This window comes from Mastomys coucha, unplaced genomic scaffold (genome assembly GCF_008632895.1).
Source record: "Mastomys coucha isolate ucsf_1 unplaced genomic scaffold, UCSF_Mcou_1 pScaffold3, whole genome shotgun sequence".
NCBI classification, from domain to species: Eukaryota; Metazoa; Chordata; class Mammalia; order Rodentia; family Muridae; genus Mastomys; species Mastomys coucha.
This window is the reverse complement of record NW_022196909.1, coordinates 11,560,844-11,583,435: the sequence shown is the minus strand read 5'-3', so window position 1 is coordinate 11,583,435 and position 22,592 is coordinate 11,560,844. Positions and strand designations below refer to the sequence as shown.

General features: G+C 51.8%; 3 protein-coding genes across 12 annotated transcripts in view; 2 read left to right on the top strand and 1 right to left on the bottom strand.

Annotated features, from left to right (window-relative positions):
• Nucleotides 1–11,039, top strand: part of Vsir (V-set immunoregulatory receptor) — a 23,041-nt gene extending 12,002 nt beyond the window's left edge. Inside the window, exons 3-7 of one of the 2 annotated variants that reach the window (XM_031348009.1) lie at nt 227–283; nt 5,793–5,900; nt 8,991–9,018; nt 9,722–9,915; nt 10,094–11,039. In XM_031348009.1, coding sequence (XP_031203869.1) covers nt 227–283; nt 5,793–5,900; nt 8,991–9,018; nt 9,722–9,915; nt 10,094–10,131 — 425 coding nt within the window. In that variant the 3' untranslated portion in view covers nt 10,132–11,039. Of the gene's footprint in view, nt 1–226; nt 284–5,792; nt 5,901–8,990; nt 9,019–9,718; nt 9,916–10,093 lie in introns of both variants that reach the window. The other variant, XM_031348008.1, reaches the window with a different exon arrangement.
• Nucleotides 1–22,592, bottom strand: part of Cdh23 (cadherin related 23) — a 402,933-nt gene that overhangs the window by 59,040 nt on the left and 321,301 nt on the right. For 8 of the 9 annotated variants that reach the window (XM_031347990.1, XM_031347992.1, XM_031348002.1 and 5 more), the window contains 4 exons: nt 21,410–21,559; nt 20,964–21,092; nt 19,243–19,371; nt 18,141–18,368 (listed from right to left, as the gene is read on the bottom strand). In XM_031347990.1, the coding sequence (XP_031203850.1) occupies nt 18,141–18,368; nt 19,243–19,371; nt 20,964–21,092; nt 21,410–21,559 (636 nt within the window). Of the gene's footprint in view, nt 1–11,440; nt 12,126–18,140; nt 18,369–19,242; nt 19,372–20,963; nt 21,093–21,409; nt 21,560–22,592 lie in introns of those variants that run through there. The other variant, XM_031347998.1, reaches the window with a different exon arrangement.
• CUNH10orf105 (chromosome unknown C10orf105 homolog) overlaps nt 22,212–22,592 on the top strand; it is a 24,358-nt gene continuing 23,977 nt past the window's right edge. The window contains exon 1 of the mRNA XM_031348014.1: nt 22,212–22,369. The gene's annotated coding sequence lies outside the window, so the exon portion shown is untranslated. The remainder of the gene's footprint in view (nt 22,370–22,592) is intronic.

Below are 22,592 nucleotides of genomic sequence, written 5' to 3'. Positions count from 1 at the left end.
TGATCCTGGCCAAATGGCTGTGAGGCGAGCATGTATATCTGTCTGTCTGTCCAGCTGAGAATGTAAGACATGCGCACAGGCATACTGACTCCCCTGGGCTAGCACTGCCAGGCAGGCATTAGCATGCGTTCCTGTGATAGATGAGAGAGGAGTCACTAACCTGGACTCACCCCAGTGACCTCATGGGCCTCGCACTCACTTAACAGAACTCTCTTTGTTCCCACAGGCAAAGGCTCGGCATCTACATGCACAGCGTACCAGTCTAATGAACAGGACAGTGACAGTAAGGACCCTCACTTTAGAACCGTTCACCTGCAGATCCTCATCCCCTCTCTGTTGCTTCATTCTTCATTCCCCTGTCCCTTCTTGACTGTGGTCCCAGAAGCCCCTGCTCCTGTCACTGCTCACTCTGTGAAGCAGGCGTCACCAGCCACTCTGCAGAGGGGACACATATTCACTGCCTGGTGGCACAGCAGGGACTGGACTGTAGCCTTTCTGGCTCTGTTGGTAGTCCAACTCCCATGCTTGTGGGAGGAGACTGGGCATGCAGAGCAGAGGGTGGTTGTCAGCCCCAGTGCTGGCCCAGAGAGAAACCTTATGGGTGAGTTACGGGGCTTTGCTCTCAAAGAGGCTGGGCACATAGAGGTCCGTTTGAGAATGCCCTGTGGCATATATAATAGGCAAGAAGGTATGTCTTACAGTGCCCCACACTTCTATTAAAAGAGGGCTGTGGCTCATAGGTCTGTCAGGCATCCAACGTGAGCCAGCTCTTGCTTAGGCCCTGGGGAGGCGGAAGGAAAAATTGTGATCCTGGCTTTTAGTTTGGACAAACATGAGGGTTTGAGCCAGAATGGGGACAACTGAGCTACGGCCTCAACTCAAGCCCCAGCTCAATGACCAAGGTGACTTTCTATTCAAATTACTTGTACTTTCAAACCAACCGACCACCCCATCATGACTTGTTGAATTGAGTGAGAGCCATGGCAGGCCTTTGGTTCAAACTCCTCTGCCACACACCCTGCTGAGCTTGAGTGTCTCCTCAGCACCGAGCCACCATGCCATCCTCACTTCCCCTCTCCGCATCCTCTCCCTTCCCATGAGGGAGTTCGCACTGTGTGCAAACATGCATGGGCCTGAGGGACACAGCCGTGGGGCACGGGCGACGCTTACTTCCCCACAGCGCCTTCACTCTGAGCAATCACCCTGGTCCCGCTTCTTCTTCAACAATCAGTCTCTGCCTACTGCTGTTTCTGCTACTACCTGCATGTCATGGGCGGGGAAATGAGGTGCAGGGAGAGCCTGGCTGGCCTGGCGCTTGCTACGTAGACCAGGCTAGGCTCAGATTTGGAGCAGTCCTCCTGCCTCTGCCTCCCTCTCCTGGGATCCCAGGTGTGAACCACTATACCCGGATTCAGCAGATTTTTTGAAAAGAAGCCATAGACTTTCAGCCTTGAGGACAGAGACACAGATGGTAGAGCGTTCAGGCTGAGGAGGTTGGGGACTTTTCTGCTCCTGAGACTCTGAGGGTGAGGCAGAAGCCTTGAACTTGACTTCCAAGGTGGATTGGTCTTTCCTTTCCATGCACCTCTGTTCTTGGAGCTGGGAAATCTCTTTCTGGCTCCTATTTCCTTGAGTGATTGTCCAGCAAATTGAGGTCCAAAGAACACGCTTGCTTGAGGGTAGGGGATGACTCTGATATCCCTATCTATCTATATGTTTGGTTGGTTGTTTTTTTGTTTTTTTTCTAGACAGGGTTTCTCTGTATAGCCCTGGCTGGCCTCGAACTCAGAAATCTGCCTGCCTCTAGCCTCCCAAGTGTTGGGATTAAAGGCATGCGCTACCACAGCCCAGCTTATATTTCTAATATATTAGGTATTAAACATATCTAATATATTATATATTTCTAACATATATATATTCTAGTAGTCTAGACATTAGACATATATATACATATATGTATTGTATATGTATGTGTATGTATATATGTATGTATATGTATATGTACATGTGCATGTATATGTATATGTATGGTATGTGTGCTATACTTTTGGGAGTATGTGTGGAGAATCCGGGTAGCTCTGTTACTTCTTACATCACTTCTCCACTGAGGGACGAGAATAACTATATCCCTTTAACAGGGAAGCAAATGCTGCCTAAGCACGCGCCTCAGGGGTGAGAAACACGCTGTGTCTCAGGCCCAGGAAGCTAGAGAACAAAAGAGTAGGAAGAGGGGAAGACTGTGGTGAACTCTCAGCCACCGGTCTGCAAGAACAGCTCCAGCACCCTGGAGACATGGGCTCCTGTTACCTCCTGATATATACGAGGCCTAATGTCTCAAGGCAGCTCATCCACTCCTGTGCCAAGGCAGGATGGGAACTAGTAGTGGACATGGCCGGGTTTTCTTAATGTATTTAACTATGCCATGGCTAAACAGGCCCGGTGGCCAGCTGCTGAGAACTATTCTGGACTGCTCATTAACGTTGGAAGGTCCCCAACCGCAACTCTCACAGCTCAACCGCAGCATTCCCTGGGTCTGTTAATGATGCTTCCAGCTAAGATCTTTGGGTTCTCCTTTTCTAATCCCAGTCTGAGTGGCTAAACGGCATTCTAGCGAAGAGGAGCTACATTAAACTAGGTAAAACTCCAAGTGGGTTTCAGGTAAGAGGAAGTGTAAGGCAAGGAGTCTGCCAAAGGTGTGGGCTGGCATTCGATAGCATTGCCAAGGGGCTCTGGATTTCCCCTGAGATCAGGACAGGACTGTGCAGCCTGTCTCTGCACCCCTCCCATCGCTAATGTGGCAGGATGTGCCAGACACTTTCCCAGTCTCCTTTGCATGTATCCACGGGGTACACAGCAGGGCTTGGACATAGACTGAGCAAGCTGAGGCTTCCTGAGCCTGCCTGCTCTGAAAGAGCCTGGCACATGCCGCGGGGGTGGTTTTGGAAACTGCTTATACCAGTGCCTTATCACCTTCCCAGGAAAAACCTGACTCCAGATGTTAACTAAGCTTTCTCTGCAATGGGTATCGCCTTTGAGAAAGGGAACCTGAAGTCAGGCTGGCTTTATAGAGGTTCCCTGGGCCTCTGAGGGCAGCTGAGCCCACAGATACACCCCCAGAGTCTGTCCCACCATAGCCTGGACAATAACTGCAGCGTAAAAGGAAATAGGTTCTATGAGAGCAAACAAGCCATCGAGGGCAGGATTGTCATTTGTAGACTACAGGGTCAGGCAGGGAGGTCCTGGCTAAACCTCCAATGCAGCTTGTGAGCACCTGGCTAACTGCACCTCACGTTGCTTAGTAACTGTGGGATGAGAGACAAGTGCATTTGCAGCCAGCCTCTCAGATTGCCCACAGTAAGGTCCTAGGATGGAGTTTAGCCACACTGCACTGAACAGTGTGAATTACAGAACGTTCTTTCTTTCAGTATCCCGCGTTCAAGCGCAGCCACATTAAAACCGGCGGGGAATCTGCTTTGCCGTGGATTGCAACTTCCTTCGCAATCCGCCGAGCAATTGGTACTGTTGCCGTACCAATGGGTACTTCTAAAGTGCCTGCCAAGGGTCTGCTCCGTTCCATATCGCTCACTGGGAGCGTATTTATGCTTCCACGTTGCTTAGCGCACAGAGGGATAAAAATGGCCTTTGTTCCCAAATAAAATGCAGAGGCAGTAAAGACCAAGGCACATCCGGCTCCCAGAGCTCTCTGGAGGTGAACCTGATCCTATGACGAGAGATCCTACCCATGTTTTGGCAGAGAGAAAGGTTCAAATTGGGAAGGAAATGGGCTTACACTAGTTGTGGTTCCAAGGGCTCGTCTGTTCCCAGCTAAACTCCTGGAGTCAGCAGATGGACTGAAATAAACCAACCCCCCATGACATAGGGCTCACGCAGTGGCATGGCCCTTTCTGAGACAGCTTTACAACAGCCTAAGAGAAAACAGTCCCGTAATGTTCGCTGGCTCGGTGCTGCGACGCTAAGTGTTTAGGTCCAGATGTCCTAACCGGGCGAGCAGAAATCTGAGCCTAAGGGGTTCTTGCTGCAGAAAGAGGACTGTTGAAAATGGAAGCGAACAATGTTGCCACCAGACAGGGATGTCTCCACCAGTTTTGGGAAAGATGTGTATAACAGAGCCCTGGGAAGAGTGAGGTGGATCTCTGTGTGGACAGAGATAGATGTCCAAACTGTGCTTGGGTGTTGGGACGAGGTTCTCCTATGACCCCATAAGACAAGACTAGATCTAGGTAGGTTAGGACTGTGTGAGGGGACCCAGGTTGAGAGGAATGAGGGGACTTTGGAATTTTGTATATGTGTATACATTACTGTGTGTGTGTGTATGTATGTGTGCCTGCAGAACCAGAGGTTGGCACTGGGTATATTCCTTAATTGCTCCTGAAGTTTATGAGGCAGGTTCTCTTACTGAATCTACAGCTTATAGTTAGGTGATACTGTCTGGCCCGTGATCCCCAAGGATTCTCCTGTGTCCACGTCCCCCACCAGTGGGGTTTACAGCCTCACGTGGCCACACCCAGTGTTTTAGAAGGGCTCTGGAGAGTCAAACGCGGGTCCTGATGCTTGTGAAGCAAACGCTCTGCAGATGGAGCCTTTCTGTTAGCTCCTTGAGTATTTTTGACCGTGTGCCTTTGCTTTTGTCTATTTAAAGATATAAAACAAAAATGGCATTTCTCTAGCCTTCCCCCTGCCATAAGTGCTGGGATGGACCTCAGGGGCTATGCATCTAGCCAAGTGCTACAAAATTTATCCTCCTGGTGCGCGAGCGCGTGTGTGTGTGTGTGTGTGTGTGTGTGTGTGTGTGTGTGTGTGTGTGTGTGCATGTGCATGTATGTGCGTATGTGTGCAAGTGTGATCAAGTGGCCACGCTTCCAGGGGCCTCACCCTAGACAGCTCAACAAGGATCCCTCAAAGGATGGACTGAGGTTTGCTTTATTTTTTTAGACAGGGTCTGTCTACATAGTCCTGGCTGTCCTAGAACTTAGTATGTGGACCAGGCTGGCCTTGAACTCAGAGAGATCTGCTTGCCTCTGCCTCTCTGCCTCTCTGCCTCCCTGCCTTCCTGCCTCCCTCTCTCCCCATCTCTCTGCCTCTGCCATGCTGGGATTAAAGTCCTATGCCACCATGCCAGGTGAGGCTGGAGTATTTTGTATACATTGCAGTAAAGCATCCATCTTTCACCGTCAGCGGCATGCAAGGAACCCCATCCTCACTGTTGTGCAACGCTGCTATTCTAATTTGTTTTCGTTTCTCAGGCTCCTTCTGGTCTTGAGCCCTGGTGTTTGGGTGAAGTGCCTTTTCGTGGACACTCTGGGATCCAGGGTGGTCTAGCTCTCCCGTGTAGGCAGGATTAGGGGTTGGGGAGGTGTTGTTCTCTCTTTGGAGCTGCCTCAGTAATGGGCAACAGGCCTCATTTCACTGTGTCTCGTGGGGTTGGGGACATAGGGCTATCACTGAAAGGAGGTCACTAGACCTCCCTGGCTTCTGCAGGTCACTAGGGTCTGGTTATGGGGACCTGCTGCCTGGGCCTCTCATCCCCCCTGCTCTGAAAGGGCACATGCCATGGGGCGTTTTGGGCAAGTGCTTACCCCAGGGCCTCATCATCGCCTTCCCAGAAAGAGCATTGTTCCAGATGATAAGCAAACTTTCTCTGCAATGGGTGCCTGAAGTCAGGCTGGCTTTATGAAGGGTTCCTAAGCCTCTTTGGTCATCCTGTGCCTCAGTTTCCTTCACGAGAAGCAGCAGGAAGGGGACTCTCACGTCAGCTGCTTTTGTCCTTGCAGGCATCACGGCTGCGGCCCTGGCCACGGGCGCCTGCATTGTGGGAATCCTCTGCCTCCCCCTTATCCTGCTGCTGGTCTATAAGCAGAGGCAGGTGGCCTCTCACCGCCGTAAGTACTGTCCCCTGGGGGTTCAAGGCTGGGAGGCCAGTGAAGGCTTGGGACTTGAGGGTTGCACTGTCCTTCTCCATTCTTCCTGCCAGGAGCTGGCTCTGTGGCTGAGAGAGAAGGGCCTTTCTCTGGGCCTGACGTCTGCCAACTGCTTTGGTACCCAGGCTGAGCGGGTTTGGCACTCTCCATGCGAATCAATAGGTGGCCACACAGAAGGGCGGGGCTAACTCAAACTGGTTTATAAAGATGATTCCGCCCAGAGATCTCTTGGAGACCTGCATGAGCCTATGGGTGGGTTTGTTATGCACAACAAAAGCCAGGCTCAGTGACTTAACTGACTGAATGTCGCAGGACACTGTGAGTGCAGAGCTGAGGCCCCTCCTCCCCCCGCTGGTAGGGGTCCTCTACCAGAAACTGTATCCTGTTATTACCTCTGGGCCTCACTTAGTCACCCACAGAAACTCAAATAGGGGACATTGCTATCCTCACTTTATAGATGGACAAACCGAGGCCAAGGAATGTTCCCTAACTTCTCTAGTGAAACACACTCTAAATAAAGAGTAGAGCCAGGCTTCCGATTCACGGCCACAAACACCAATCACATCCCTTTGCTGGGTGATGGTGCCTCCCATCTGCCCTGGCCTCTCCCGTGAGCCTTGTTCAGTCTGCATTTCTCCGGGAGGTGGGGGTCTGGAGGGGTGAGTCCTCTGCTCTTACATTCCTCCCTAGCCTCCTCCTTCTGATTACCCACAGAAGGTAATTGAAGGAAGGACCATTGTCATCAGGTCGCACCACATTTCCTCTGGCCTCCTCTTCACCTCCCAAGCGGTCTGCCATCCCCCCCTTCCCCTCTTTCCTGAAGGCCCAGCCTGGAGCCCTACAGTGGGCTGTGGCCACCTCACCCTTCCTCTCAGACTGTTCCATCCAGTTACGACCCTGCTACAGCCTGCCCGTGAGCGTCTCTAACCTGGCAGCATGAAGCACGCTACAGGTCAGAGTGACGGTGGAACCCAGGGCTCTGCAGGGGGGAAGAGATGGCTTGAAGAGCCACCTAGTCCCTCTTTACAGAGGCAGACGAGGCTCTGGAGGGACTCCAAGGTGCTTTCTGTTCCCTTTGCCCACACCACAATGTTGTCAGAGCGTGCACGTGTGTGTGTGTGTGTGTGTGAGTGAGTTTGTATATGAGTGTGTATGGGCGTGTATGTATGTGAGTATGTGTGAGTGTATATGTATGAGTGTGTATGTGAGTGTGCGTATGGCTGTGTATGAGTGTGTATGCATGTGTGTATGGGTGTGTATGAGTGGTGTATGAGTGTGTGCATGTGTGTGTATGTGAGTGTGTATTTGTGAGAATGTGCATATGTGTATGAGTGTGTGTGAAAGTGTATGTATGTATATGTGTGTATGTGTTTGTGAGTGTGTATGTGAGTGTGTATGTATGTGAGTGTATGTATGTGTATGTAAGTATGTGCATGAGTGTATATGAGCCTGTGTGAGTGTGGGTATGTGTGAAAGTGTGCATATTTGTATGAATGTAACAGTGTGTGTATGTATATGAGTGTGTGCAGGTATGTGTGTGTGCAGGCATGTGTGTGTGTGTGTGTGTGTGTGTGTGTGTGCGCGCGCTTTACCAGGCCAGAATGCCATTCATGTGGGGTCCTATAGATAGATCCCAGTTCATCTATTCCATACACCCTCACTTTAAGCACTAGCTGCAAATTTCCCTCTGTCCCAGGAAGACACATGACCTGGACTTAGAGAAGAGCCCTGTGGTGACAATGGGCGGGAATGGGGTACACCTCATGCCACGTTGAGTGTAGAAAAAAAAAGCCTTGTCCTGTCCCAGAGTAAGGATGTCCCACGTACAGTAACAGGAAAGGAACAAGGACCTACCTTCTAGTGCATGCCTTTAATCTCAGCACTCAGGAGGCAGAGGCAGGAGGATCTGTGTAAGTTCGAAGCTAGCCTGGTCTACACAGTGAGGTCCAGGGCAGCCAGAGCTACCTAGTAAGACCCTGTCTCGAAAACAAACCAAAACAAACGAAACCAACAAAAAACAAAGCAAAATTATCATCTAAAGCAAACGTTTTTCGAGTCATTACTCTCGGCCTTCAAATGAAAGTCCTCCAATCCATTCTGTGATTTCAGACTTAGTGACAGAAACATCAGAAGCTGTGAGTGCTTAGAAAGACAAAGTGCCAGCGGATGGGCAGAGACACTTGGGGAGTCACTGATCCACTCAGACCCCAGAGTAGCTGCTAGTAAGTCTCAGTATGCCGCCCCGCTGCAGCAGGCCAGAGGCAGGTTAGCTCATGGCGCATGGTGCACAATCCTGGGCTGGGCACTGGGTTGCCTAGGAATGAGCACGCTCAGGACAGAAGGAAAGAGAAGGCAGCTCGGTGTCCCCAGCTCTAAAGTGGAGGTCACTGTCTTTACCCCAGAGCCAAGTGGTGGGGTGAGGAAGAGCTAGGCCCACGCAGCCTGACGCAGAGCTACCCTGTCAGCAGAAGTGAATTAGATTTCAGGAACTCCGTGCAACTTCCCTGTGTTCGTCTTGCACATGCACCCCCTCCCCGGCCCATTTCCCCATGTAAACCTCTTGCTATAAGAAGGATCTGTGGGAGGGTGTGGGGAGCTACAAGCGAGAGGGAAGTTGGTTGTTGCTGCATCTGGCCGGTGGCTGGTTTTAGGGGGACCCTAAAGATGGGCTGAGGTGGTGACGACCCGTGGGGGAGAACGTGGGTAGAGAAGTTGAGGAGTGATGGGGAGACTGAGGGAAGAAAGAACCTCCAGATTCTAAGACCTGACCTTGAACTATCCACCGACAAGCTGTGGCTAAAGACCAGAGACGCAACTTCCTGAGAAGCCTGAGTCAGCAATGCAGGGCCTAGTTTTCAGTGGAAACTTAGATTCTTAAGGTCTGACTGAGCACACATTTCACTTGTGCACAAAGGTGGCTCTGCCTTGGGTCCACCTGCTGGACAGACACGCGGAACTCAGTTGTCCTCAGGGAACTCTATAGGGTCCTGAGGGTGGGGGAGTGCCCCCTACATAAGGTTTCCTTCCTGTGATCGGCTTTTCTATCTGTAGGTGCCCAGGAGTTGGTGAGGATGGACAGGTGAGTCTCACGGTGACTTTGTGAAACTTCCTGGGACCAGGTGTCAGGGAGGGGGTGTTTCTATGTGACGTGAGGCCCCCTGCTCAACACAAGACACAGCTGGTTGGAGCTGCATCTGGCACATCTGGGCTGGTGGGCTGCTCTGTGTACACCTTCACCTCTGCCATGCCCTGATTCTCTCTTGGATGTGTCAACATGGCTTAGGCTGGGGAGGAATGGAAGTTGCTGACTGGAACAGATACTACAACATGCAAAGGAAGTTCACGGCTCAGACCCAGCCCTATTCATGATTGGGGCTTGGCTGTGCCAGGCATTCCAAGAGGAAGCTGTCCAGTTGAACATGAAGGAGCAAGCCAGTAGCTGCTCTGAGCAGGGGTGGGGTTGGGGGTTTGTATCAGAGATGGGCAGGCAGGGCAACGTTATCTGCACTTGGCCATGGGCTGGCTTAGCTGGGCTCAGAAATTAGCCACCTCCAGAAGCTGGGTCCCTGTGCTACAAAGTGTTCAGAGGAGACAGTTTCCCAGATAGGTTAAAAAAAAAAAAAGTTCTACCCATGATCCTGCTAGGACCTCAGAGCTGGACAGCTTTCACAAGCTGTCCTTGTCCCAGCCAGAGATCAATAATGAAAGGGGTTGGGGGGAGGCTCTGGGTGGCACTGATCTTCAGGTGGCACTGATCACCCCCGATTCTGTTTCTCTAGCAGCAACACCCAAGGACTTGAAAACCCAGGCTATGAGAACACTCCACCCTTCCAGGGGATGCCTGAGGCCAAGATCAGGCCTCCACTGTCCTACGTGGCCCAACGGCAACCTTCCGAGTCCGGGCGTTATCTGCTCTCTGACCCCAGCACACCTCTGTCACCTCCAGGCCCTGGAGATGTCTTTTTCCCATCCCTGGGTGAGTGTCACATGGTTTTACAGCCCTCTGACTGACCAATGTTAGGACCTAGGCTCTGTAGCCCCCCGTACCGCCCCCTCCGTCCCTGGGGAAATCTTCATGGTACAGAGTTTAACAAGGTGACACAGGCTGCTCCCTGCTCTCTCCGCCATTCACTTCTTTATCTTTTCTTTTACAGATCCAGTCCCTGACTCCCCTAACTCGGATGCCATCTAAGCCAGCTGGGGGAACCATGGACCATGGTACCCGGGTCAGGGACAGGTGCCCTTGATCTATGGCTGGCCCTTGGACAGACTTTTAGGCACTGACTCCAGCTTCTTCCTTGCTCCTGCTCTGAGCCTAGACTCTGCTTTTACAAGATGCACAGACCCTCCCCTATCACTTCCAGATGCTACTTGGGGCCGGGGCAGGGAGAAGATGCTGGATGGCTCATTGCTGTTCTCAAGATCTTGGGATGCTGAGTTCTCCCGGGAGACTTGACTTCGCCAGCCACAGTTGTCAAATGACCTGCATCCTACGAATGTCCAGCCTTTCTTTATAGAAACCAGCAGCCTGGAGGGGATGAGGTAGGCACCTTGCCACCCTCCCAGGTGACAGACACAAGATGCGAGAGACTCCTGCCCACTGTGGGGGTGTGGCTGGTCTGCTCATTTGCCTTGAGGATGCTCCTCTGTCGGCCTGACTCTATCCCCTGGATTCTGAAGCTTGGCCGGCCTATGTCTCACTAGAGAAGCGTCTCAGCAGCCTTCCACCAGCAAGCTGAGGGTCCGTCAACAGTTTGGTGACTCTGGGTTCTCATCGCTTGTATGGCTGCCCACAGGGCTCAGTGGCCAGAGGCTTTGAAACAGGAAGTACATGTCAGGTTCAGGAACCACTGTGAGCTCGTCAATGTCTTGAGCAATGTGAAGCCTGGACCAGCGGGCGCAGAGAGGGTGGTGAGGGGATGATGGGGACAGTGAGAGGAGACATACCTCCTTCCAGACCTCGTCATCCACCACTCCCACTGTTCAGTGTGGAGCAATGGCAAAGGTGACTAACCTCCACAATGTCCTAATGATGCTGGGCCACTTCAAGTGTGAAAGAGATGCTATTAAAAACAGTGTGTGGCAATGGCTGTGAACAGATATGAGTGGATTAAAGGCACTGGCTTTAAGCCCCGGGGGTGCAGGGCCTGGTGTGGGGGTGGGGGTGGGAGTTCCGCTAAGGGCCTAAGGATCATTTAGGTTCTGAGCCTCATCTCAGGGTGACCTTCGGGCACACAGAAGAGCTTGCCCCTGGTCTGATGCTACTCTTGGCTCTCATCTCTAGGGTCTGGCATGACCTGGGCACACAGGGGGAGTCTTCAGAAAGGACTGTAAAGCATGAACAGAAAGGGTAGTTCCTTTGAGGTAGGCATGGGGCAGCCGATGTCTGAGAGTGAAGAGGGATACAGCTGGGCAGATCACCCTGCAGTCTCTAGAGGGATGGTAGTCCCAACCCTGGGAGGGCAGCAGCCCAATGGGACCATTTGTTTTCCAACAGCTTCCACTGGCTGGGCTGAACTGGGCCTGGGTAGGAAAGCTCATGCTGTGGCCCTAAAGGCAGGGAGAAGGCTGTTCATTCCCCGAGGACAGATGGGTGGGGGGAGAAGAGAGAGTTTCGGGCTGGGATGCAGCCATAAGCTACCTGCTGGGAACCCAGACACAGTTGTTTGATAAGGTCCAAGATCATAGGCCCCTGTGGGATGTCGGCTATGCCTGGGGCTTGGGGATCCTTAGAGGCTTTGTATCATCATCATAGGAGTGTCGGGGTGGCCAGGACATCAAAACCAAGACCCCTACTTTATCCTCAGGGTCCCCTCTTCTGCTCCATCCACTGTCACAGACTCTATGCAGTTACGAGGATAGACAGAATGTGTTGTTCTTTTGGCTTTGGGGATAATGGGCTGGCGAAGTGCCAGCTGTTCTGTGGCAGGGCTGTGGGGCCTGTCAAAGACTAAAACCCACAGACCAGCTGTAACGATGAGTATAGCCTGTCCCCTGAGGGAGCCTGATCCGACTCCGGTCCTAAGCTTCAGACCTCACCACCCAGACGACTTCTAAGAATTTGACTGTGGGGGACCCCTGCATGGCTGCAGCTCCGTGGAAAGGAGAGGAAGCCCCCAGCAGCAGAACCACTCGCTTCCTGCCCAGCTTCCTCCTGTAGGGCTCTGGTCTCTTCTTCTCGGGACCCTGCAAGCAAAAGCATGTCAGCCTGGTGGTTTCCTGTTTTGGGTGAAGTTTTGTGTGGTCCGGGCTCTGTCGACATCCATGACCTTGGGTGCTAGCTACCACCTTGCTGCTGTGGTAGAGACAGCAGCAGGGTCTTGGGGTGGAAAATGGAGGCGCCCTGCTCTGAGGTGCTAGCCCTGGGTACCAAAAGATGGGGTGGTGGTGAGACACAGTGGGGAACTGAGCTTCCCAAGAGGAGGGAGGAGCCCTGTGGCCTCAAGGACCTAGAACCAGCAGAAGCCTGGAGAGGGCAATCTGTATTTTGAGGAGGTAATTCGTCCTTAGGAAATCCATCAGAAATTTGGAGGGGGTGCTTGATCTATCTCTGGAGGTATCTCTGATGAAGCTCTTCCTGGGACTGGGATGGGAGAAACCAGGAGGAAAGTTTTCTGATCCAGCAGGGCCTTCTAGACAAGCCAAAGGGCCACTGGTAGCTGTTGTGGACCAACCTGGTCCTGCTAGAGTACTGTAGTGCTCCTTGGACCAGCGGCTCAAAAGAGCAGCCCTGGGACTACCCCACTGCTGCCTTGAAGAGGCTGACAGCCCGGGGAAGGGGCCGGGAGCCCAGGAAGGGGCCGGGAGCCTGTGAGCTGGAGTGGCGCCCCGGCGCTGAACCCGACATGGTGGGAGCTGAACTAAAAATGTCTCAGGGAACTAAAATAGGCAAAAGAGGAACTGGGGCTGGGGGGTGCCAAGCAGCGTGTCTCTTGAAAACAGGCAGCCCAAGCTGAGTGCCAGTCCCAGACCACAGAGAATGCGGGCTATCTGGCTCATGCCCTGAATGCTTGCTGCTTTGTCCTGGCGCATTCCTTCCCCACAATAAATGAGAGTCCTGGGAGAGTGAGGACTAATAGCTAGCTGCCTGGGGAACTGACAGCTGACAGAGACCTTGGGCAACTGGGTTGAACCAGGACCTCAGGATTCCGCTCTGAGGATCTAGCTTTGTCTAGGCCTGCGAGGATCTCTATAATGGCATTATTGCCAAGAGATAAACATTTCACTGGGTTTCAAGGTTCTGATCTGTTGGGTGTGGCTTCCTGGAAAATATGGTGAGAGGAATTCTGATAAGGATGCAGCTGATAAGAAAATGCTGAGATTGATTAGTAATGCCTGCCTTGGACTGGGAAGGGGTGGGGAGGGGAGGAAGTGGCAGTAGGGATGCCATCTTAATCATTTTGGTTAAAATATGCTTCCCGAAAGATTTCCACATGTGTTTTTGTTTTCTTTGACATCCTTCTCTATATCAGCCTTGAAAGTCTTTCTGTGTGTATGTATATGATTTTGCATGTGCATATGGAAGCCAGAAATCACCACTGGGTGTCTTCCTCCATTCCTTTGTAATGTATTTTTTTAAAAAAGTTTATTTACTTTATGAATGTTTTGCCTGAATGCATGAGTAGGTGTCACGTGCATAACTGTTGGGACGCTTGGAACTGGAGTTATAGATGATTATGAGCTACCATGTCAGTGCTGGGAATCAAACCCCAGGTCCTCTGCAAGAGCAACGAATTAAAAGACAGCTCTTGGCTACTTGAGCTATCTTTCCAGCCCCACCATTGTACATTATTAGCATTTAAAATCTTATGTGCATGTTTTCATTTATTTGTTTGTTTGTTTTTGCCAGCATGTCTCTATGAGTATCACGTGTATGCCTGGCACCTGTGGAGGCCGGGGTGGGGGCGGGGGTGGGGGCGGGCACTGGATCACTTGGGAATGGAGTTATAGATAGTTATGAGCTGCTATATGGATGGAATCAACGTGGATCCTCTGGAAGTAGGGCAAGAGCTCTTAACAGCTGAGCTGTCTCATTTCAGCTCCACTTTCTTTGTGGCAGACCCTTCAGTGAATCTGGAGTCAGCACTTAGGCTAGACTGGCTGAGCATTGTGCTCTGGGGATCTCTGCCTGTCTCTGCGCCCCCCCCCCCCCAGCTGCTGGGGTTATCGACAACACATGGCCTGTGGATGCTGGTGATCTGAACTCGGGTCCTCACCCGTGTGTGGCAAGCACTGTATCTACTGAGCCATCCCCAACCCCCAAGCAAGAGTCTTAACCATCTCCATTTAATGCAGAAGGAAATGGTGGCTCTGAAACGCGCGTGTTTTACGGCTGGTGGGACTAACTCTCCTTCCTCTCAGGCCTATCCCCTTTCCCATCATTGAACCAAACAGCCTTCTCGTCCATGACCTGCTATTGCCTTCAACTTGTACATGCTGGGCTGCTGAGAGATGAACCTGACCCCACAAGTTTACTACTGCAGTTCACACCATACCTGGAATATATTCTTATCTACACTCTGTCTTCTCTGGCCTTCTCACGGCCCAGAGGACCTGTGCTAGTGTAGAAGGAGGCTCCTTCTACAACCAGTTCTTGTCGCCCCCTTCCTGCCTGGGGGTTTTCTGGTAGACACAGGAGTCCCTGCACTCTGTCTGTCCGCATCAGGGAAAAGGTAAGGGATCAGAGACCTCGCTCTGACCACGGAACCCTAGAAGCCCAGCCAGCTGTGTGTGTCAGCATCTGGGAAGTGGCAGAGTGTCTCCCAATAAGCAAGGCGAATTGCAGGTGCTGCTCAAATGACTGCCCGACTGCCCACCCTGTTCTCCTGCAGCATATTGGATTAAAAACACGAGTCAATAAAAAGGTCAGCTCAATTACTCTTGCTGGCCCCAGGACAGGTCAACTTGTCCGATGTCAACACACAGAAATGGTTAGGGTAGGGATGTGGGGAGTGGGCAGAGCCAGACCCTGGGAAGCCAGAGTCTAGGCTCACTTTAAAGAATGTGATGAACTGCTAGGGTGGTGTTCTCAGCTCACAGCCTACCTTAGAGCCACTGCCAGGGCCTGGGAACTAGGTGTGTACAGATTCTCCCCTGTAACCAGGGAAGTCAGGCGGGCTTATCTGGGACTGTATTTCCTGCTGCTGGCTGTCATTCATACGTCACAGAGGGCCACCCTCTCTCCTAAATCTCCTGCCAAGGTGCCTCAGGGCCAGGGCTCGGCCCCTGACCCCTTCATTGCCTTTCGTCCTTCCTCCCGGGACCCAGCCCTTCCTCCTGCGGGGGCCCCTTGATGGCCACTGGGGCCTTGCCATAATTCTGTCCTTCCTGCCTGTGGCTTGGAGCTAACAGAAGTCCCAAGCAATACAATGGTTTCCTCTGGCTGGACGGTGGGTCATTGTGTGGCAGGTCTGAGGCTGTCCCAGCTGGTCCTTGCAGCCCAGCTGTCCCTAGCCTGGTTGATACAGGCTAAAGGCTGTGGATAGGAATGTCCTGCTTTGGGAGGCGAGGGGGTGTTACCCAGAGAAGAAAGGAAGAGAGGGGTTTGGTCACAGGGGTTCCTCTGGGAACCGGGAACTTCTTGGCAGCCAATTCCTAAGCCCTACACTGCAAATAACACCCGTGGGCTGGTGAGATGACTCAGTTGGTAAAAGACACTTGTAAACAAGGCTGATGATCTGAGTTCAGACTTCCACGTGGTGGAAGGGAAGAATCAATTTTGGTAAATTGTCCTGCGATCTTCATGAGCATCCTTCCCGAGCTCATACACATGCTCCCTCCACCCACAGAATAAACAAACAAACAAACAAATAAATAAATAAATAGTGTTTCTTTAGTAATGATACAGCCTAGAAATCCTTCCTGGTCCCTGGCTCTGAGCTCCCACAGCCCTGGGTCGAATCATGCACAGAGCATCAATTTTGTCCTATGTCTCTTTCCTGCAGGCCTGGGACTGTGGGTCTGTCTGTGGTTTCCTAGCCTCTGGTATGGTCTTGCTGCTGCTGGCTAAAAGCGTGGGTAGCGCTCCCAGATAAAATAGCTAAGGAGGATGTGTGCAGTTAGAGGCTGGACACCACCTAGCGCTAGCCTGCAGCCCAGAGACTCTCCTCTTGCCTCTGTCTGGGCTGATCATAACACGGATGTACTTGGCTATTCCACAGGACTGACACCAGAGACAGGATCAGTGCCCTCATCTCCAGGTGGAGGTGAAGAGCTCTGAGCTTGTCTCTCGGGTCAGTCCAGTTCTTCACTGTGTGACACTAGTGATTTCAAGTCATAGAGCTGGGGATATGGCTCTATTGGTGGACTTCCCCCCACCCCCAGCATCCCTGCACTCACAAGTCCTGGGTTCAATCTCCTATACTGTGTAAACCAAGTGTGGTGATACACCCAGCTTTTGGAAGTGGAGGCAGGAAGGTCAGACATTCAAGGTCACTCTCAGCTATAGAGTGAGCTTAGAACAGCCTAGGTTATATGAAAAAAAAAATCTCAAAAAGAAAATAAATAGCAGAGTTCTTTCTTCTATGCTAAGAATCAAAGACACTCCAAAGAATGGATTTCCCCACTTTGTTTTTTTTTTCCTTCTGTTTTTCTTCCGCTGAGTGTCAGCTTTTTTTTTTTTTTTTTTTTTTTTTTTTTTTTGCAACTATGAAGCCCAAGAAACAGCAACTGTTACTAAGCACAAAGTCAATCCTTGTAATCATCGACTCTAACTGAAGATCTGCTACGTGGAGCCAAGCGTCTCACTGACTGACTGAAGATGATTAAAACTTCATCCTTCCATGCTATCACCAAAAAAACCCCAACTGCCTCCCCACCTCCGTTCAGTTACCCGTGTCCTAATTAGTCCACTGGCTGAGCTAGTAAAGACACCAACTTCCCTGGGAATGAGGCTGCTCGTTAGGAGGCAGGGCAGTGTGGGTCTCCATTTCCCGTTTCGAAATGTGATGTGTGTCCCTGGGACTGTGGGCCCAGTTCCTATCCCTTTGTCAGCATTACTACAGATGAATGCCAGCCTGGACCTGCTCGTCCTGCGGGGCCACTGACACAGCGGATCCCTAAAAGACATCTCTTGGGGGCAGAGAGCAACTAAGCAGAACTGTTTCCAGTCTTTACCTTCAAGGAGGGTACACTCTGTCCAGAACGGCTTATGACTTGCTTTGGCCAAGAGAAAGCCACAGAAGGGACCCTGTGCCAGCCCGAGCCAGGCAACCACTGGGCCTCGTGTATGTCTCGTGTTCTCTCCCTTCTTGCATCTTGAGAACAGGCAGGCATAGGCTCGCTAGTTGGAGGAGCTATCCCCCATCACCTTCGATGGATGCCAGCCAACTGCCAGAAGTGCAGCCCGTTCAGCTTGACCGACAGTAGCACGTGCAGGGCAGGAGCCCCAGATAAGACCATAACTGGCTGGCAGAGCTCAGTCTACATCACCCACCGGCTTGCAGGTCAAAACCTTGCTTCACACCATCCTGGGTTTTGTCTGCCTCACTGTGGAATGTTAGGATAGGCACAGATGTGATACTCACCATCTTCCGTTTACCAAGCCCTTGTGCCAGCCTGAGGCAATTCAATTCCCCAAATACCATCTTGTCTACCTTTGACAGGCAACCAAGGTGAGATTCCTGCAGGTTCTGATCGGCCGATTTGGAAGGTTCCAAATCATAGAGCACTTCCTCTTAGCTTACACAGTCTCTAACCAGCCTGCAAGCCACACCTCCTTCCCCAGCTTGCATATCCATGGGCATCACACAACCATGGGATGTGGCCATGTTCACCATGCATACATGGGATACATGCGTACCTACATATGACTACAGCCATCAGCCCCTCCCTCTACCAGGGTTGATGACAGTGTTGTGCCAACACAGTGCAGGGAGAGGGCCAGAGTGTTTCACTGCTTTATGGTTGAGTGTGGCCCTGCAGTGCACAGCTTGGTCATAGTCCTGCTTTATGTACCCCCTGGCCAAGGCCTGGTGTCAGGCTCATCTGATAGCATCAATTAACGAGACTCAGAACAGTACAGACGAGAGAGGACGAGTTCCCCGATTGGCACATACCTGCCCTGTAAGACCACTGGTCTGTGAACTTAAGGCACACAACCTAAGAAGTATCAATGGTTTGAGGGCTATGAGGGGCTTCAGTCCCATCACTGGCTTCCCACACACAGAGGACAGAGCTGTCCCATCTACCTCCGTTGCTCACCGATAGTGTGGGGGTGCCCTCATCTTCCACGGTGACCACCAGATGGTAGAAGTTCTGGCGCTCACGGTCGGGTGGAGCAGGCCGTGTAGCAATCTCACCGCTGATACGGTCCATACGGAAAGTCATGTCCTCGTTGCCCTCAGTGATGTAATAGGACAGGACGCTGTTGATCCCGATGTCACGGTCGGTGGCTCTCACCTGGACTACTGAGGTACCTCCACCCACATTCTGGCGGGAGAGCAGAAAGCAGTTATCCCGGTCCCACAGACAGGGGAAAGCCTGGCTCTGTTTCTGGTGCCCCCAGGTTCCACTCGCCCCACCTCCTGGAAGCCTGGGAGCTCTGCTCTGTCTCCCCTGGAGCACCAATGAGGGTGATCAGGGTGTCAGTAGACAACACGCTTTGGGTACCTCCTACTCAACAGGTCCTGTGTGAGTCCCTTGATTCTGGCCCAAACCTGTGAGCTCAGATTGGATGCTCATACTCACATATGAAAATGACAGAAAGATACATGCATACCTGCATAGCCAATCAGAAGCTATTGCAGGTATTGAACTATGGGATCAGGATTACAGAGCCCAGAGGCTGTCCCCTTGATGGGGAGGACCTGGGAGAGGTGCCTAAAACACCTTCCTCCATAAGCAGCCCCTGGCACTATGCCCTGGCAAGGCTCGGAAAAAGATTTTTTTTTTTGTTTTTCGAGACAGGGTTTCTCTGTGTAGCTCTGGCTGTCCTAGAACTCACTCTGTAGACCAGGCTGGCCTTGAACTCAAAAATCCGCCTGCCTCTGCCTCCCAAGTGCTGGGATTAAAGGCGTGTGCCACCACTGCCTGGCTCGGAAAAAAAGATTTTGTGAAGTCACCTAGCCTTAGCGCCAGGTACCAAATACATTTGTTTTAAAAAGAAGCTGTCCCAGGGTCTCTGTTTTTAACCACAAAAATATACTACCAGGCTGGGTATGAGGGCTGTATCTGGTCAGGATTTCTATTCTGAGGACTGAGAGACCAGTGGGTTAATAAGACATTTAAATGGCTTTTTCATGGCCAGCTTCTGTCCATGGTCCACCTGGGTGATGGTCAGCTGCTGGTGATCTGGAGTCTTTACCTCATTCACACTGACGTTGTATCCAAAGGGGCTCTCAATCACCGGAGGGTTGTCATTGACATCCAGAATGGTCACTTGTAAGATGTGGTCTTTCTTCCGTGGAGGAGTGCCACGATCAGAAGCCACAACCTGGGAGGAGGAGGAGGAGAAGGAGGAGAAGGAGAAGGAGAAGGAGAAGGAGAAGGAGAAGGAGAAGGAGAAGAAGAAGAAGAGGAGGAGGAGGAAGAGGAGGAGGAGGAAGAAGAGAAGGAGGAGGAAGAGGAGGAGAAGGAGGAGGAGGAGGAGGAGGAGGAGGAGGAGGAGGTCTGCCATTAGGATTGAACTATGGGATCAGGATTATGGGGCCCAGAGGCCATCACCTTGATAGGGATGACCTGGGAGAGCCAAGAGCCTCAGCGATCCATTTCCATCCTGTGCCCACCACCAAGCTCTCCCCTTGTGCCCACACTATAGATAATCCTTGCCTAAGTCCTGTCAGATTCACTTGGCCTCTGATTTCAGTCATCATTTTCCTGACCTGCCTGTGTTTGAAGCTGTGTTAGCCCTTCACCTTGACCTGAGGCCTGAGATATGATTCAAGCCTTGGGTCTCTGGTAAGCAGAGAGGGGGTCTGGGATATTCTTTTGCAACCCTCTGGAGTCATGATGACACAGTGAGCCCGTTTGTATGGAGCTTAGTGTTGCCTTGGTAGTGTCTAGGCTCTCAGCCTCTGCAGAGGAATAGTGGGTGCTACTTGGAAGTTCATGGTGCATAGGCCAGGGCCAGGACTTCAGCAGCCACTACAGTCAGCGTGGCTCCACTGTGCAGCAGAAACAGGCCAGGTGGGGTTCTAAACTGAAGCCCAGACAGAAGAAATGATTTGCCCAAGGTCCTGCTGTGTTCCTGACAGAGTCAGCATCCTGCTAGCTCCGCTAGGCATTCTACTGGCTGGTTTTTGTTTTTGTGTGTGTGTGTGTATGGGTTTTTTTTTTTTTTTTTTTTTTTTTTTTTTTTTTTTTTTTTTTTGGTTGTTGTTATTTATTTATTTATTTATTTATTTTTAAAGATTTATTTTATGTGTATGAGTACACTGTAGCTGTACAGATGGCCGTGAGCCATCATGTGTGTGGCTGCTGGGAACTGAACTCAGGACCTCTGCAGGTCCAGCTCACTCCGACCCCGCTCGCTCCGGGGTAATTCACTGTAGCTGTCTTCAGATGCACCAGGAGAGGGCGTCTGATCTAATTATAAGTGGTTGTGAGCCACTATGTGGTTGCTGGGATCCGAACTCAGAACTTTCGGAAGAGCAGTCAGTGCTCTTACCCGCCGAGCTGTCTCGCCAGGCCCGGTTTTATTTATTTTTTTGAGACAGGGTCATGTGTAGCTCAGGGTGGTCTCAAATTTAAGATATAGTTGAAAATGACCTTGAACCTCTGATCTTCCGGCCTCTGCCTACCTCCCGAGTGTCTGGACTATAGGTATGTACCGTGTACCATCACACCTGGCTCTTCTGACTCTTGCGGCAGGGATAGGCACCTCAGATGCTTCCGCGGGGAACAGAACCCTGTCTCAGCTCACTCTCTCCCCATCAGCCTTACTGTGCTTAGCCCTACTACAGAGGTCACATGCCCTCTATCACTTGGCGACAGCCAAGAAACTGACCACCAGTGTATTCTGTGAGGCGCATTCCACTCCTTCCCGAGTGGCTGTGAGTAGTCCAGGCAGAGCCAGTGTTTGCTCACCTTGAGGATGTAGTGGTCCAGCTCTTCCCTGTCCAGGGGCTTAGCCACAAACACTTCCCCAATGGAGTCGTTACTGGTGATAATCTCAAAGGCCCCAGCGATGTTACCAGAAGCCAGGGAGAAGACCACCTGTGGAAAGAGAGGACACAGGGAAGGGAGGTGATCGGTCAGATTCATGGGGCTGCCTTGCCTCCATGCCTGCCAGGACTCTATTCTCCTGGGGTTCAGGAAGAAAGAGATAATGCCGAAGAACCGAGATCAGGCTCACCAAGGCTGTATGCGCCTGGTAAGAGCCCAGACCTGGGGATGTCAGCCGAGCAGCCTGGGAGCCTGAATCTCCCCATCTCCCCATTCCCGCTTGCTGACATGAAGCCTGCTGGCTCAGATGGTCCCTGAGGAATCTGAAACAACCCTACAGCCTGCGTGGACCCTGGCTCGATGCCTACCTGTCCATTGCTGCCAGCATCAGGGTCCCGGGCCTTGACTGTGGCTACTCGCTGGCCCACAGGGCAGTCCTCAGGCACACTGATGGCCGAGTCAGAGGTGAAGTCGAAGCGTGGGCTATTATCATTCTCATCCAGAACGGTGATGTAGACCTGGAGGCAGACACACTCAGCTGCCTCCTGCCTCCTTTCCCAAGGTATCCTTAGACTATGAGGTCAGCAGGGGCCCTGAGCAAACCTTCAAGCCCCAAGACCCATCCCAGCTTCTCTGAGCAATATCTGTATATATCTGTGTGTGTATATACCTTCAAGCCCCAAACCCCATCCCAGCTTCTCTCTCTCTCTCTCTCTTTCTGTATGTGTGTGTGTGCATACCTTCAAGCCCCATCCCAGCTTCTCTGAGCAATATCCGTGTGTGTGTGTGTGTGTGTGTGTGTGTGTGTGTGTGTTGCAACTTATCACAGGGCCAGAACAGTAAAGAGAGGGACCTGTGAAGACTGCCTGATGTGATACAGGAAGGGACAGGGACAGCTGGACAGCTGGGTTCCAGCTCATGGGAATGAAGGCCTGGGATACCCCCCCCCCCCCGGCACTGGCTGGCATCACTTCCTGATTTTCAGGAAGATGAAGGAATTCAGATTCTTATATGAAATAAGCCGATGAGAAATGAGAATCCTGGGCAGGCTGGTTGAAACAGCTGCTGGCCAGATTCCGGCCTTCTCGCCCATAGTTCTGCATTAAAGGGAGAGGACCAGGCCAGGAGCAGGAGGCTGACGTGACCCGGTAGGGTAGGGAAAGAAACTCTGTGAAATCGCATTTTCTTTCAAGTCCAAGGCCTGGATCCCTGGTGGAGAAGGGCACCAGGAACAGGAAGAGAGAAGGATCGCTGTGGGCGTGGCCGCCAGTCTCAGGAAGAGATCACAGGCCACAGAGACTACACACACAGCTACTTTCACTGCCAGGGTAGGTTGGGAGGTAGACTGCAGTTTTAAGAACCACTCCGAGCTGCCCCACCCACCCCAGGCCAGTCCTCCCCATCCTTTTAGGGTTGTGATTTCTAGATCCCATAGCCGATTGCCTTTTGGTATGCACTGTGCTCATGGTCCTTGTGGGTCCTTTCCATTTTATTAGAAAATGCCCAAATCAGGCTGCCTTTCCTGGTTTCAGACCCTTCCCTTCCCCCCCC